General features: G+C 44.6%; 1 protein-coding gene across 1 annotated transcript in view; it reads left to right on the top strand.

Annotated features, from left to right (window-relative positions):
• Positions 1 to 7: 7 nt before the first annotated feature.
• LOC8042795 (disintegrin and metalloproteinase domain-containing protein 10) overlaps positions 8 to 16,000 on the top strand; it is a 36,761-nt gene continuing 20,768 nt past the window's right edge. Inside the window, exons 1-7 of the mRNA XM_040499019.2 lie at positions 8 to 192; positions 2,926 to 3,067; positions 5,164 to 5,285; positions 6,846 to 7,105; positions 9,095 to 9,106; positions 10,087 to 10,410; positions 15,659 to 15,854. Of these exons, the coding sequence (XP_040354953.1) occupies positions 135 to 192; positions 2,926 to 3,067; positions 5,164 to 5,285; positions 6,846 to 7,105; positions 9,095 to 9,106; positions 10,087 to 10,410; positions 15,659 to 15,854 (1,114 nt within the window). The 5' untranslated portion in view covers positions 8 to 134. The remainder of the gene's footprint in view (positions 193 to 2,925; positions 3,068 to 5,163; positions 5,286 to 6,845; positions 7,106 to 9,094; positions 9,107 to 10,086; positions 10,411 to 15,658; positions 15,855 to 16,000) is intronic.

The raw sequence follows: 16,000 nt of genomic DNA, 5'->3' as shown, positions 1-16,000 counted from the left end.
CGCCCGCTTGGGAAAAATCTTGTCAAAAAAGTGCACTTTTGTGTGGGGATTGTGCGTGTGCTGGCTGTGTTTTGACACCGTCTTCCTCTGTCGTCGGGAACGGACTCAAACATACAAAACCAGATGACAGTAGGATGCGTTCTGAACTGCTATTTTTTATTATAGTACTTTATGTAACACCATCTGATTGCGGTAAGTGAAATTTTGGAAATTTCTTTCTGCTGTAGCTGAAATAAGGGTTATGATTTCGTGTTACCGTGCGCTTCTGTGAAGCTATTCACTTTGTCAAAAAAACAGTTGTGTACGCGGAGATGACCCCGATATAGATAGTCCACGCGACCTTTCGCGAATTCTTCGCCTTCCCGACAAATACATCGTCATTCGCGTTGACTGCTCCACGGAGCTTTAGCCATTTTTAAAGGTTAAACGGCGGGCATGGGCGTCATTTTCAACCGACTAAAACCCAATCTGATCAATTCAGATCACCTCCCAACACCTTTAACCCATAGTCCAACAACCTCGACGCGCGTCTTTCTCCTCTCGTGTTTACAAAGAGCGCTATTGTTCGTCACCGAGCGCCGGAAACTCCCCTGAAATCGTATGCGGACTGGGCATTGTTATGCTCAGCATGTTGCCTTTAATCAGAGGGGGGGATCATTTCTTAGCTCGAAAGGAGCTCCCTTGGTTTCGTGCACACCTGCGAGTTTCTTCGCAGTCGTCGATAATATCTGTAGAAAGGGAACAACGCGTCGCGCGGTGGTCCAAAGTTCATCAAACGCGGGCGTCTCGGTGTAATTTTCTCGCAAGCGCCGACCAACGGGACGCGTGAGTCACAAAGTTTCTCTTTTTTCGTCGTCCCAACTACACGCGAGCTAAAAACCTGGCCCGACACGCGCATTATTATTGTCCCCCTCTCCTTCGCTTCCGTACCTACTGCAATCACGCTGCTGGCGACATATCCGATGTCCGGATCCAAGCAACAAAAACACAACAGAAAAAAAAAAAAAGAAATTCTAGGTGCACCGCTTGTGCAAGCAGGGAAGCTGTCAGCCTGGCCCGACGTCTTGTCAACACACTTTTTTATGTTCTCTAAACCCGTTGTCGAGCGCGGGTGAACGCCTCGCTAATAAAGCCTGCACGCTGAGACGCTGCATGCGGCCTCATCGGGTCCTCTATTTATAACCACTTGTGTGTATGTGTGCCGCTGCGAGCGGTCACCGCGTACCAACCTCTAGCACACGATAAACACGCGTCTCAGTTTCTCTTCCTCGAACTTGGGGCGTTGTTAATGGGCGACCGTCGAGGCTGTTTAATTCCTGAAAAGCAAGCGGTCGCGAGTTCTGGCGAGCAGCGCGTGGGAGTGTCGCCTGCTGGCACGTGAGAGGCCCGCTTCCTCTCCGAGCGCGTAGACGGGGTGGCCTACCCGGTATTTCATATTGCCCTTTTCCGATTGCACCTCTCACAATGAAAGTGACTTCCTGCAGGAACCTAGCTACTTCTTTTTTTTTTATTTTCGTTCAGGTGAACAGTTGTTTGTGTGGCGCTGCCGTTATTGTCAGCTTATTTCAGTCGTGTCCAGTAACGCTTCGCTTGCTATCGGCTTTTATTTTATTTAATTTTTTTTTCCTCTCCCACGCCTGTATCTCTGCCCCCAGCTTTGTGTTCAGATAATGGTGAATGTATGAAAATCAGGTACCTGTTCCTGTTTGGGCCTGTGCCAAATGTGATGGGCAATGCGCTATCTGAGTGGAAGCGTGTATTGTGCAGATTTGTGTGGGCCGGTGTGGCAAAACGCACTTCCAAACTGTGCCCATACTGAAGGCCTTGTTAGACCGGTGCCTACAAACTCATAAGAACCCAAATGCTCTGCATTGTTTTAATTTCCTTCCCATATATTGGTTGGGACAACATACACACAAATGTTTTGTGTATGTTTATAGAGCCGGAAGTTCTTGACCCATTCGCAACGTAAAGTGTAATTTGTTTAGTTGGACAGATGGGGTCAGGGATGTTGCATGGTTATGACGTTTGGTAATTTTTGAACTGTACTTCAGTGTTTGACTGGTTAGTTCCTTGATTCAGCCAAATATATTTTGTGAACAGTAAATGCAAAGTCAATAATGACATGCTTTAGAAGATGGATGATTTGAAACTTCTGGACCTAGAAGCATTTTAGAGTTAACTCGTATAGCTTTTAGCTTTATAAACATTTACCCTAATGCCCATAAAGCAGTTGTATATGCTGAAAACAATCACTGAAAGCTCCACCTGGCCATTGCATTCTTTTTTATATATTTTAAACAGGTTGCAAAACCTGTTTCATTTAGTTTGTTTCAGTTGTTTTTAAGCCAACAAAGTGGGAGGCCTGAATGTCGAATGGGAGGCATTTCTTTGTATGAGCAGAGATTGATAGCCTGCTGTTTCTATGCCACGGGACTCGTCCACTGAAAGTTCTCATCCACACCCACACATGTTGCCTTTGTAGGTTTGAAGTGCTGCCAAGGACTGGTTTTCAAATGATCAGCAATGAGATTGTTCATTACATTGATACTAGCAATCTTACCGGAGATTTCTACCAGTGACCGTGAAGTTTTTAGGAAAATAATTATGCACCTGTCTTTCCCCAGTCTCGGCTATTCAACTCGCAAGGTCATTTGTTTATTCAGACCATTGCACCTGACAAAACCTATCTTGAAAAGAAAAAAAACAAAAATAATAATTCCGGCTCATTTTTGAAAAAAAAAAACATCCCGGCTCATTTGTTGTTTTTTTTTCTGACACAATAGCTTTAGGCATGAGGAAGTTCCTTGGAGCATGTCCAAGACGTTTTGTGGACTTTCAGTTGCGAAACGTAAAATGTTTCTTTTTAGAGAGCTAGCATTGTTCTTCACAGCCAGATTTGTGTCCTCTTGTTTATCTTTGCAGCACGCAGACTTAATAGGTTCGTAAGGCACTATGAACCTTTGATGTACAATCACAATGACGTCCACGAACGTCACGTCCGCATCAAGCGGTCGCCATTTGATCATGACGCTGCTCTTCACCTCAAATTCCACTCACACAACAGGTGACCTCCCGCTTCCTGCTTGCCTTTGTTCACCTACTGGTCTTTGTGTCGCTCTTTCAGCGTTTTTATCTCGAAAGCTAAATTTATCTCTGCTTCGCTGCTATGTTACCAGCTTGATATGAGGAGTGATGCCTGTGTTGAGAAGCTCCCATAGATGGTCAGCCTAAGACGAGTTTGCAATAGATGGGGATAACTTTTGCAAAGAGACTAGTGGCTTTTGCCGTGCAGGCTTAGGCAGCTGAGCCAGAAATATATGTATGGCTCGACAATAAGTTTGCAAGTCTTAAAAAACGGTTTAGAATGTGCTATTTCTATTCAGGGAAATCTTAAGTGTCTCTGAATTTTATGTTTTATAAAATATGTTAAAATTTGCTGAATTTTTTTTTGTATTTAAGGGCCTCATCTTTATGCTTCCAGCTTATCATTGCATTTATGAGCATGTGGAAATTTTCAGGGTGATTGCCCCTATAGACAGACAAAGATATGAAGGCAGACTCGCTTAGATATGAAGGTCAAAGACTCATTGCATATGTGGCAGATTATTACACAGAGTGCTACACAAAACATAGTTTTTTTTTTCTTTTTTTGCAGCAACTGCATTACACAGAAAAAAAGGTTGATGCCCTATGAGTCACTCATGGTGCATATTTAGGGAGGTGAATAGCACATGGGATAATTATTTTTTAACGATTAAATTTTTACTTAGTAAAGTTAAAAAAAAATTAAACTTGCGAGGCATCATTGAAAAGCATTAAATAAGTCACTAGTAGAAATATTTAAAATGCACAAATTCAATAGAAAAAAAAAATGTGCCATTGTGTTTTGACGAGACTGAAACCTTGGATGTGTGTTCAGATTTGAGGGGTAGGAGTTTGGGAAATGGTAAAGCAAGCATTCCTCTATTTGAAGTGGTACCTGCATTTTTACTTGCACAAATGTTAAATATTTAGTATTTATTAGCTGTTTCATGATCCTGACTGCTATGTTCTCCTTGAAATAGTTTTTTTTAGCACTGACATAATTAGTATATGTATATATATATATATATATTTATAATGTTTGTTTAACACCCTGGATAAGGCCCATTAATGTTGTAAAACTGCTTGTTTAATTGTGAAAGGCAGTCACCATTTATTAGCATAATTATCTGTTCCGCTCATTTGGAATTTGTTTTTCTCCAACCTCTTTTAGTGCTGTTCACCGTGCTGATTGTTGTTTTAGCTTCAGTTTTTATTAGACATACCTAGAAATCTTCTTTCAGTTTTTGCTTTATTTGTTTAAAAGAAAGGGGGAGAAGGGTGTATTGCAAATGCCTCTGCATTTTTTTTTCTTTATAAAGTGAATTCTTTGGTGTTCAATATCATTACATGTTACTAAAGCTTCTAGTTCTCCTTTAACTTCTGGATATATTTCTGTATATGAATTAGTTAATTGATTGGACAGCACTGATGGATTTTCCGTGAATAGGCCGACCTTGCTAGATGTGCTCTGTGTATGTTGCCAAAAGTAGTCTTGCCTCATCATTTGCCTTTTTTTTTTCTTTTCATCGGTTTTTTTTTTTTTTTTTTTTTAATTTAGTTTCAGAGTGCTGGCCTTTTGGGTTGTTTGGTAGCTGCTCCAGCATGTCGGACTCTGGAGATGCAACATGGGATCAGATTACTTTATCCAGTACACTTCTTTTTTTTTTCTTCTCCCTTTGGCTGGGATTGCTTATAAGATGGTTCAGGTTACAAAAGAGTGAGCTGAGTTTTCAATGACATGTTTTTGGATGAATCTCCGGCCATATGTAGAGGTTCAGTAATTTACAGTTTCCTTGTGCATTTATGTTTCTAAGGATTTTAAGACTTAAAGTTCTGGCAGTGCATTAAAAGTTGGTATCAATGTGCTCAAATGATAGTGGAGGCTTTAGTAATCATTGTTTTCATACTAAAAGATCCAGCTGAAATTGAGGCGCTTAGGTAATTTGAGAACCATGTTGGGAGGATTTAATGGGCAACTGACATCTTCTCGTTGTCCGTCCCCCCTTTCTCTGTATCTTCCTCATGTTTAATAATTGACATCTTGAGGCTTCCTTTTTGATTTTCCTCCTGCTGCAGGCATTTTCATCTCAGGATAAAACGGGACACGTCGGTATTCAGCAATGACCTTGTGATAGAATCGCATGACAGGAAGCCACTGGATGTGGACTTATCAAACATTTACTCTGGACATTTGTTGGGTGAGTATTTCTGGCTTATTTAGTATCATCATAAGATGCCAGGCAAGTACCCACTCTAAATCATGAGAATGAGTATGATAAAGTATTGGGGTGTGTATTTGTTTAAGTAAAATTTTGATTTCTTGTACATACTCTAGCTCATAGTCAGGTAAATTACTTTGTAAATGCAATTTAATTACAGTTCCAAAAATGTTGCTGCAAAAGTATCAAAATTAAAACAACTGGGTTGGATTGAGAAAAGAAAACCCAATTTTTCGACCCATGTAAATATCCTATGCATTGCAGAAAGCTAAAACTCTTTGAGGATGCAACGCTAGCGGTGGTGATAAGATGCAAAAGTTTGAGCATGTGACATTACCTAGATCAAATGATAGAAATGAAAATTAAAATTTCTCTATAAGATAATGTCCATCTATGCATAATATTCATTAACCAAAATTTGAGGTTGCCTGTAGCGATCATGGCAGTGAAAAAAAACACGTCAGCAAGATAGAAATTATTATTGTTTTTCTAATTAAGAGGTCTTCCACTGAAATAAATGCTACAGACATCCACAGTTTCACTTAGTTAATAAAATAAGGTAAAGGCTCGTTCACACACTTGTAACCGAGTATGACATAGAGAGGCAAGAACGGTTTTTAAGCCTCTTGCGACGTCTAAAGGCCCGTTCACACTCTTGCGACCTCTTAAACCTGGGTTCCTTAAAACTTCTTAAACCAAAGAACACACTGGCGCCATCTATTGGGAAGCAGTGTAAACTCGGCGGTTTGGCATATTTTTTTTATTTCTCGCGCATTATCCTTTCTTTTTTGGCTCAAAAACTTTTATCAATGTTATAAACGAGCCTTTCTATGGGTATTACGCACATTTGACCTTGGAAATCTCGCAAAACCTTCGCTCTTGTGAAATGCAGTTCCAGGGTCACCGCATAGATGGCGCCACAATGCCAGTGTGTTCCCTCATGCTAAAAACATTTAAGAAGTTTTAAGAGAACTCGTCTCTCTCAGTCGTACTCGGTCGCAAGAGTGTGAACGGGCCTTTAGGACTGGGTGCTCTGCTGTGGAGCTGGTCCTAAGTTGTCGTAAGAGGCTTAAAAACAGGTCTTGTTTCTCTCGGTCGTACTCGGTTGCATATGTGCGAACTGGCCTTAAGGGAACAAAGCTCTGAGTACGATAGGAGTCAGTTGTTTTACCACTTATTACAACAGGCCAAGTAAAATTGATACTGTTAGTAGGCAATAAAAGAATCTGCCTAATAGAAGCTTAATCTATTCATTGTTATGTAAACGGGCAACATGAGTCATGATGAGGTATTCAATGTACATATCACAGACATCTTTTTTTTTTTTGTCTTCATTTTACAATGGACCGTGCTTCAACCTTAAACGGGGCACCTTTGACATTTGCTCAGCTGTGCATTCACATTTGATACCCTGGCACAGTCTTTGTGCTTTCAATGCCTCTCAGGTTACCAGAAGGGCACAATTGCTTACCTTGGTCAGCCTAGAAGGTACCCGTGGCAGTTTCGTCATCAGTGCACACCCTCGCTTCGTCGATGCAGGTGACCCCTCCAGCCATGTGTTTGGAGCCCTGCACGGCGGCGTCTTCGAGGGGCGCATCGAGACTCCCACGGGACACTTCTACGTGGAGAGGTCGGAGAAGTATTTCGACGACGTCAAGCCATACCACTCGATCATGTATGCTGCAAGCGACGTGGAACTGCCGGGCTCCGACAACGACACCCATTCCGGCTGTGGCGTCGTGGATGGTGTCAAGCGGTGGATGGAGAAGGTGTCGACCAGTGCGGTGCCTGAACAGAAAGTGCGTAACTTGAACTGCTTCCCGCTGCTCTGTTCCTCATTCTTTCCGAGCAGCCTCGCTGAATGTCTGATTTGCATATTTTAGTATTTTGAGTTTGCTGAAAGGCACTATTTTTGTTCTTCATAGATAGTTTCATGACTGTTTCCACAGTCTGGGAAGGTATGTCTGGCGATTTAGATGACTGAAGCTCCACGATGCCCAAGGGCTGGGCAGTTGTTTCAAGTTGCTGCTAGATTAATGGCAAATTTCGTAGTGAAGTACCTTACCAAAAATTCTCGATGAACTAATCCGTAAAACGGTTTCCCACTTTGCCACTTGTGTGTCGTCGGCAGAGTCTAGCATTTCTTCATTGCGATTATCTGCACTTATTAATAGACCCACTCGTAATATTTCAACGCTGTGCGAGACTTTTTATTTTTCTGCGAAACGACAAGTTTCTTAAAAATGACCAAACTATCTCATGCAATTCCATGCTTTCTTTGCTCACAGTTTCCACCCTTAAAGGGGCCATAAAACAAATTTTTGGTTGGGATGAATGATTTTAAATTGGGATTTTACTAATCGCATATCGTTTAGTTGGCCAAAAGAAAGAGGCTAGAAAGTCGAAAGCCAGCTTTTCGGTACGAACATTTGAAAATATAGCGGGCTATTTTGTACCTTCTTGCCTTCGAAACCTCTCCGCCTTTTCACTATAATACATCCGCGGTTCCAAAAGCGCGTCACCGGCGCCAAACTGACGTCAGCAGAGCCCAGCTCACGCATTGGACACGAGAACTGCGTCACTCGGACATATGCGCTCGTCAACAATCAATCCGTCGACGAATATTTGGATTCGCGTTCGTGGCCAATGAGTGCCCTGACAGAACTTATCGTCACTGGGGAATGACAAGTTCTACGGTGTGCATAAAAAGCACGGTGGAAGCTAGGAGTCATCGCACCGGTGCCGAAGGAATGTCACGACGACGTGATTTCACAATTCGCATCTGGGTTGAGGATTAAAGCTAATGAGGAAGAAGTAGGAAAATCGTTTCATGACCCCTTTAAGTACCGCTGCCATTGCATCCCAAAAGCAGCGTGATGGAGTGTACAAACCAGTTGATCCCCAGTTCAAACGAAAAACGGTGCCGAAAAAGCACAGGGACCGTCGAGGGGAAACAAAACAGGGCGCATTCTCAACTGAAGTCTATTGAAAATTGACAAGCTAATATAGTCACAAAAAATCTTGCTAACCATGTCTACTCAGCCCGCATTTCAGAAATTCAGACTGATCTCTGGATAAAGATAGGGACGTGTCACACATTTCTTCTCCCTGGTCCTAATTTCAAATGCCTCATGTAATTCTCGCGACAATTTATCTTTGTATCTAGCCAAAATGTTAGTGTTATTGAAGGCCGGGGTGCACGAGCATCTGTTAACATTGAATTGCAAGATGTCCCGAGGGCATCGTGCTCGTGGGTGCAATCATTCACGCACCTTCCCGTCAGGCCCATGTATGTCATCCCGCACGTCATGGCGGTTTTAACACAACGCCAGCAGAACATTTACCATACTTATTTCGGTGTTTAGTAGTGCACAGATCTGAAGACGGCTGTGGGGAATTTATCTGGCAACAAAGTCATGCCATTTTATTGGGCACTGAAAAAACTACTGGTACATTGTAGCGCTGGGCTGCCTTTTTTAGATTGTGCGTGACCTTGTGCATATATGCAATGACAACAGGCCTCGAAGTTGGTCTATCGCTGCTTGATTTCTGATTACCTTTAATTTTTCTAGTAGTTTTTAGAGCGCAGCTCTTAGGCGCCCGTTTCCGGCTTGAGCGGCGTCGCCATCGCCGTCACCGTCGGCGTAACCGCGGGGTGCATTATGGGTAAATTTTCCCGAAGGAACCTGAGGTCCTTCCGAAGGACCTCGGGTTCCTTCGGGAGGACCTCAGGAGGACCTAGAGTTTCTTCGGGAGGACCTTGGAAGGACCTCGGGTTCCTTCGGAAGGACCTAGGGGGGGTCGCGTGACAATGACGTCATCAGTGATGATGATGATGACGATGCAGATGCCGATGACGTCATCAGTGACGTCGCTGATGACGTCATCCGTGATGATGACGATGCGGATGCCAATGACATCATCGGCAATTGAATCGTCATCGTCATCATCACTGATGACGTCATCGTCACGTGACCCCCCCTTGAGGTCACGTGATCTCCCAGGTCACGTGACCTCCCCCCCCCCCCCCCTTCCGAGGTCAACTGACCCCCCAGTACCCTTCCCTCCTCCTCCTCAAGAGCTGCGCTCTAATTGGCGTAACAGGGAGTTGTAAACCGCTTTCATTTTTTCAGTGCCCAATAAGATAATGCAACTTTATTGCCAGATAAATTCCCCACAGCCTTCTTCAGATCTGTGCACTACTAAACACAGAAATAAGTATGTTGAATGTGCTGCTGGCATCGTCTACGAAATCCCCATGACTCTGCCTCTACAAGAACGACGCCCTCGGGGCGTTTTGCAATTTATTGTATCAGATGCTCGTGCACCCCGGCCTTCAATGACACTAAGATTTTGGCTAGATACAAAGGTAAAGTGTCGCAAGAATTGCATGAGGCATTTGAAATTGGGACCAGGGAGAAGAAATTTATAAGTGACATGTCCCTATCTTTATCTACAGATGAGTTTGAATATCTGAAACGCGGGCTGTGTAGATAAGGTTAACAAGGTTTTTGTGGCTATAATAGCTTGTCAATTTTTAATAAACTTCAGTTGAAAGTGCGCCTTTTCCTGTTTCCCTTCGTCTGTGCCCCTGTGTTTTTTTGGCGCTGTTTTTCGTTTGCAATGAACAGACTGGCCCAAATCTCCACTTTAGTGCTGTTTTGATCTCCATTTGGGACAATTTGTTGTCTCCAGTCCCTAGGGATCTCCAATCTCTAGTCTTTGGGACGTTGCATTAAAGTGTGCCTCTGGGCATCCCCCGCAGGTGCACACACCCAAGCCGCGCAGCCCACGCACAGCGCGCTCTGCGTCCGGCGCAGAGTCGCACGCGGGAGAGGCCCCCCACGCCAAGTACCTGCGCAGCCCCTCGGGGGCCCTGGCTTCCCCGGCAAACTACCTGCCCAACCGGCGGGTGTGCAACCTGTTCGTCCAGACGGACACTTTCCTCTGGGACCACATTACGAACACGGGCAAGGACGAGATCAAGGCCCGCGAGGAGATCTCCTCCCTCATCGCCCAGCACGTGGAGGCCGCCAGCCGCATCTACCGCAGCACCAACTTTGGGGGCATCCGAGACATCAAGTTTGCCGTCCAGCGCATCAGGGTCAGCTTGGCCGGACCCCGTCTTTGGGGCTGAGCCCGTTTGCATTCCTCTTGCTCTATTACGGCCAAGTTACCTGTATCATACCGGCGTGCACTCGAGTAATTGCGGCTGCCTGGCACGTGTTAAAGTCCTCCAGCCAGGTTATCCGTTGTTGTTTGTTGAAAAAGAACAAAGAGCGTCATCGTGCGACCTTGTATTTGACGGAATGTCTAACCTGGGCAATTTTTTAATGGTTATGGATGCATTTAATTAGTGTTGGGTACATTTGGGTGTGCTATTTCCAAAGTTGTTCCGATGCACTCATTGCATATCAATATATCCACCTTACTGCCCACTTCATCTCTTCTTGCTTCATCCTTTTTATATAAACATTTCCAGTGTTTCTGTAGTGAGAAAGGGGCTGAATGGATGTGCAACAATCCGATTAAGCAAACGGTTATGAAGCATGCACACTGGCTAGTTCGGACCGAATTAACATGTACGCAGACCAGTTATTCACCTGCAACACACGCAGCGGAAGAGGACTCTCGCACGGCATGTGAACGGACGCATATTTATGTGCCTACGAAAGAAGTAAAGAAACCGAAACTGAACCATCTCCAGTCTCGTTTCTGGGCTTCCGAAAACGGAGGTGACGTAGGGAGTGACGTCAAGTGTGAATAGTCGGTATCGGTAGTATTTAGGAGATCGAGACTCTGGTTACCGCGGTGGGTTACAGCAGCGCGGTGGCGCGGTCGTTGCGCCGACTCTGTCAACAGGGACGAATGCCGCTCTCGTGAGCGAGTTCGAGCTTCCGTTCTGTGACCGAACACCAACGGAACGGGAGTATGTGTGTGGCGGCCTCTGCCATCACCCGACGGAGACCGCCCAGCCGGCAACGAGCGGCCCGCATGCGGAAGGACGGACGCGGGGGAGATGCTGAAGGGAAAGCGGAAAGCGAAGGGAACCGGATTCACGAACGGCGATCCCGCCGTTCCGGAATCCGGTTCCTCCGCGGTCTTACTCTTTTCATCGTCAAAGAACACGAACAGCAACCCACACGTGAAAACTAGCGTTGCCCGAACGAATACTGGTCTTCAGTCGCCCGTTAGAACATCCATCTACAGCTACCATTTTGCAAAATCTTTCGAGTACCGTGTTTTTTTTAAATTTTATTTTGTTGGCCCATAGTTGCTCGTTGCCGGTTTCGCGTCCAGCGTAGCAAAGAAAAAAACAATGATGCTGCTTTATTTACGGTTTAGTAATCATTTCCAATCCGATTTATACTTTTGATGGTTATTCAAGCGGAAATTAAAACAGTATTTCTAAAAATCGCGAACCAAAACGTGACCGAGGGCATGTTTCTCGTTTCGACCAATTGCTGAGGAGTCTCTTGTGACGTCGCACTCCTTGGCCCCGCATCGGTCACGTGAGCTCCGCTTCTCCTGGCTTCTCCCGCAACTCTTGGGGCGTCGCCCCAGTCGATCCCGTTACGATTATTACCGCGACTGTTTAATTGATTTGCGCGGCACACAAGTGCCGGTTTCGGCTGAAATTTGGGCAACGTGGCGTGAGACGTGCCTCGAACCCAGTTCAATCGCCAAAAAGATCTCCGAAATTGCCTTCATTGTCCCTTTAAGTAAGATTCAAGAGACCACATCTACTACCTGCACTTCCACTTTCTGTCTCGCCCTCCCCCTTCCATCACCTGATGGGCCCTTATTTGTAGGAGTGGCCGTACTCCTCCAGTCCTCTTTCTTTCAACAATAACAACATTAGCTCAAACTAGGCTCGTTAAAGTTACTCTCAAGTTATGGTTGCTTGAGCTAAAATGTTGGATTTCTATTAAAGTATCCGTTGAAATCAAAATGTGTTGTGATGGCATGCCAACAGCTTATTTTCCAACACAAAAGCTAGTGAGTCACTGGTTTGTCACAGAGTGATACAAAGCACATCTCAAGATGCATTGTGGCACACGACCAGCTGTGCACCTTCCTGAGAATGCTGTACCTTTAACCTTCCTATAAATATAAATTGATGTTTATGATTATACGGCGTGAGGTCGGTCTGCCTTTGAGATGTGGCAACGCTCGTTTACGCTGTAGGTGAGAAATTTAACCTGTGCAGTACAAACTGCTAGCCTGGATTCCTTAAAGGGCCACTGAAAAGAAAAAATGTATTTTTTAAGCAGTCTGGTTGGGTCAGGCACGTCATAAAATAATTATATGCAAAAAAACAAATTTAGAGCAATGTTGACAGCGTGAGATTTATTTTAAATTCTGCATTAAAAAGTCTATGATGTAACATAATGGTCACGCACTCTTTCCACCCCAATGAGATTGTCATGCACGCTCTCCACCTCGACATGATGGCCAAGGTGATCCACCTCTCCTCCACTTGCCCGAAATGTTGAGAAACAAGTGGAAAAGAGGTGACTACCGACTAAATCGTGTCTTGCAATTGTGTAATCTGGCTGTAAAAAATTTGTTTTTTTTCGTGCTAAAATTGTTTTTTTGATACGCGTGTCCTATTTATGTTGCCTAATAAAACTTTTTTTTTATTAGCCCCCTTCAGGGCCCTAGAAAAGAAAAAAAAATGAGTTTTTTAAACAGCCTGGTTGGGGCAGGCGTGTCAAAAAAATAGTTTTACGCAAAAAAGAAAAATATTTTTGGAGCAATATTGACGGCGCAAGATGGGATTTAGTTGGTAGTCACTTCCTTTCCACTTGTTTTTTCCCTCAACATGTCGGGCATCTGGAGGAGAGGTGGATCGGCTTGGCTATCACGTCGAGGTGGAGAGCGTGTATGACCATCTCATTGAGGTGGAAAGACCGAATGACCGTTTCATGACGTCATGGGCTTTGTGCGCAGAATTTAAAATAAATCTCACGCTGTCAACATTGCACTAAAAGAAATGTTTTTTTTTTTTAGTGCAATGTCACGCGCATCAAAAAAAAATTTTTTTTTATTTTTTGATGCGCTTGACCAAACCAGATTGTTTAAAAGAGCTTTTTTTTTTTTTTTTCAGGGGTTTTTTAAAGGTTGACGACCAGTTTGCGCTTTCCGCTTTTCCCTCATGTCCTCTTCTCCCTCCTACCCTTTCCACTGTTGCCTGTTTCTTCCTCCCCTCGTCCCCTACCCCAGAGCCCTGTCCATGTTCCGCTAAGCCTACAGTTGCTAAGCCGTAGACTACAACTGGAAAAAAAAAAAAAGGGATTATGACACAGAAGAGCAACCCCTACACGATTAACAAGCAGCCTTGAGTCCGTGTTTTACAGTGCCATTTGCGTCAGTGCAGGCTTTTAGTCGGCGTGCCGTGCACTGGTATTTCTTTATATGTTCCCTTTGGAGGTGCGGTGCAACGTTGCTAAATACGATTGGAACCCATTCTTTGTTTTTTAGTGCTTCATTTCGTTTTATCGAGGAGATATTCATGATTTTGGAAAATACAGTCTGCGCATGGTGCAACCCCATGCAGACTCTGGTTCAGAAGTTGGTGGTATGAAAACACACGATTGTGTGTTCGAGCTAGATAAGCCACAGCCTCCCGAGAAAGGGAGTTTGATCCTGCTTCCCAGATTCAGTGGCCTGCGGGTGATTGAGTTGCTCCACCGTATCCTTTGTACACATTGTGTCTTATCTGCAGCTTATCTTTTGCCCTGAAGTTTGTACAAAGAAGCTTCTTCGCTCTTCCTTCCTTGTGGCCCTCGCATTTTGATCCAGGTTTCATTCAGGGGGCAGTAGTTATTTCGAAAAAACATTAATTCACATTGATTAAAATTGTGCCAATCAAAGAAGCACCCTGCAAAGATGTAGCACAGAGTGCGCGAAACAAACTTGGCTCTCCTTTTCCTGTCCTGGAAGGTTCCTTCGCTAATGCTTTGGCGCACTGATTGTGACATATTCGTTGTAGAGGCTGGCTTATTTTCATTGACATGCTCGCAGTATGAACCACCCCCTCATTTAAACGGCCTGCGCGGACCATGCCTAATTTTCTCAGTCCCTTTCCATTCGTCGCTTCCCTCGCTGGAAAACGTGAAAGGAGGGGAGGGGAGCCTTTCACTTTAAACGTGCACCATGCAGTAGCGATACACGACCCCACACCGGTACGATGCACATTCAGGTCGAAATGGGCAGGGGTGGGGATTGAACCCTCTTTTCTGCAGCGCGAGCCTTCGCTCCGCTCCACAGGTTCCGAGCTGCGGTGCGCTAACACATGGCCACCGATCCCCCCACTTTTTGTTCTCACTTCATTGTTAGAGATAAACTTCAGCATTGTTGCGTACAGTTTCATAAACTATGGTTATACAGTCAAACCTTGCTACAACGAAATTGACGGTGCACGAGAAAAAATTACCTAGTTGTACCGAAAATACTGAGTTTGTGAAATTCACAAAAAAAAAAAAAAGGGGGCATACCTGAACTTGTAGAGTACAAAAATGTGTAAAAACCATGTGTACGTAACCTTGTCGAGCTCTTCGCGCACCGACGATGTCAGTTTCTTTCGCTTGGCCGATATCCTAGGTGCTTTCAATTGCATCTTTCAACTTTAGAATTGTCGACAAAGAACTCGGAGAAATTCCGAACTTTCCCGTGATGACAGCTTTCCTCTGTCCATTTGCAACTTTGGCCAGGGTGCGAGCTCTATCTTCTAAGATAAAAACTTCCGCCTTTTGCTTGGCGGTGGCATGTCCAAAAAGCCCGCGTACTGTACTGAGAAAAGGACAACCGCCAAAGCAAAAAAGACTACTGAGCTTCAGCTCTCGATAGTGCAGCAGAGGATTGTCAAGACAAGAGCCAGGGCTTAACCCAGATTGTTGCAACAGCGAAGGAAGGCTGGAAAGGCCAGCCTCATCGCCGTCGCCATCGAGTAATGGCGGCCTGCACGCCCAGTCAGCGTTCCGTTTGGGTTCCAGTGGCAGTTTCTCGTGGTTCAGCACGCGATTTAAACTTTATGGTAGACGTATTTTGTGCCAAAATGCACTAAAGTGCTTGAAAGTTTGTTTTTTGTAAGGAAAACTAAACTTCCAAACTTCGAATTCTTTGTAAAGTTTTGTTCAAGTGGAACAGCACAAGAAACAGTGTACGCTGTGGTGAGAATTTTTATGCATTGACTTCTATGGACCGGTGACGGGGAAGCGAAAAATTTTCGTAGAGCCGGAAATTTCGTTGATGCGACGTTCGTTGAAACGGGGTTCGAATATAGTTATCTTTTTCCTGTGACCAAGCATAGCACCTGATCTTGTTCGTACGTTGTTTTTTTTTAACAGATAAATGACAGCACTGCCTGCTCTGGGGAAAGAAATCGCCGCATCAACCCGTTTTGTGCGGGAAACCTGGACGCCTCCAACTTCCTCAACCTCAACTCACTGTCCAACCACGATGACTTCTGTTTGGCCTACGTCTGGACATTCAGGGACTTTCAGCACGGCACCTTGGGTCTGGCATGGGTGGCCTCTGTCAACGGTGGGTGGGGGCGGAGCCTGTTTTCTCCAGAGGTTTTGTACAGAAGGGGGCAAGGCAGTCTCAAACGTCTCTTTTTCTACTTGCCGTAAAATATTGGGCAAGCGCCCACTCAAAATTTGGAGATAATCGCAAAAAATTGGGGGATG

Source organism: Ixodes scapularis, unplaced genomic scaffold (genome assembly GCF_016920785.2).
Source record: "Ixodes scapularis isolate PalLabHiFi unplaced genomic scaffold, ASM1692078v2 PGA_scaffold0__279_contigs__length_252992795, whole genome shotgun sequence".
Lineage (NCBI taxonomy): Eukaryota > Metazoa > Arthropoda > Arachnida > Ixodida > Ixodidae > Ixodes > Ixodes scapularis.
This window is presented reverse-complemented; position numbering and strand designations above follow the sequence as displayed.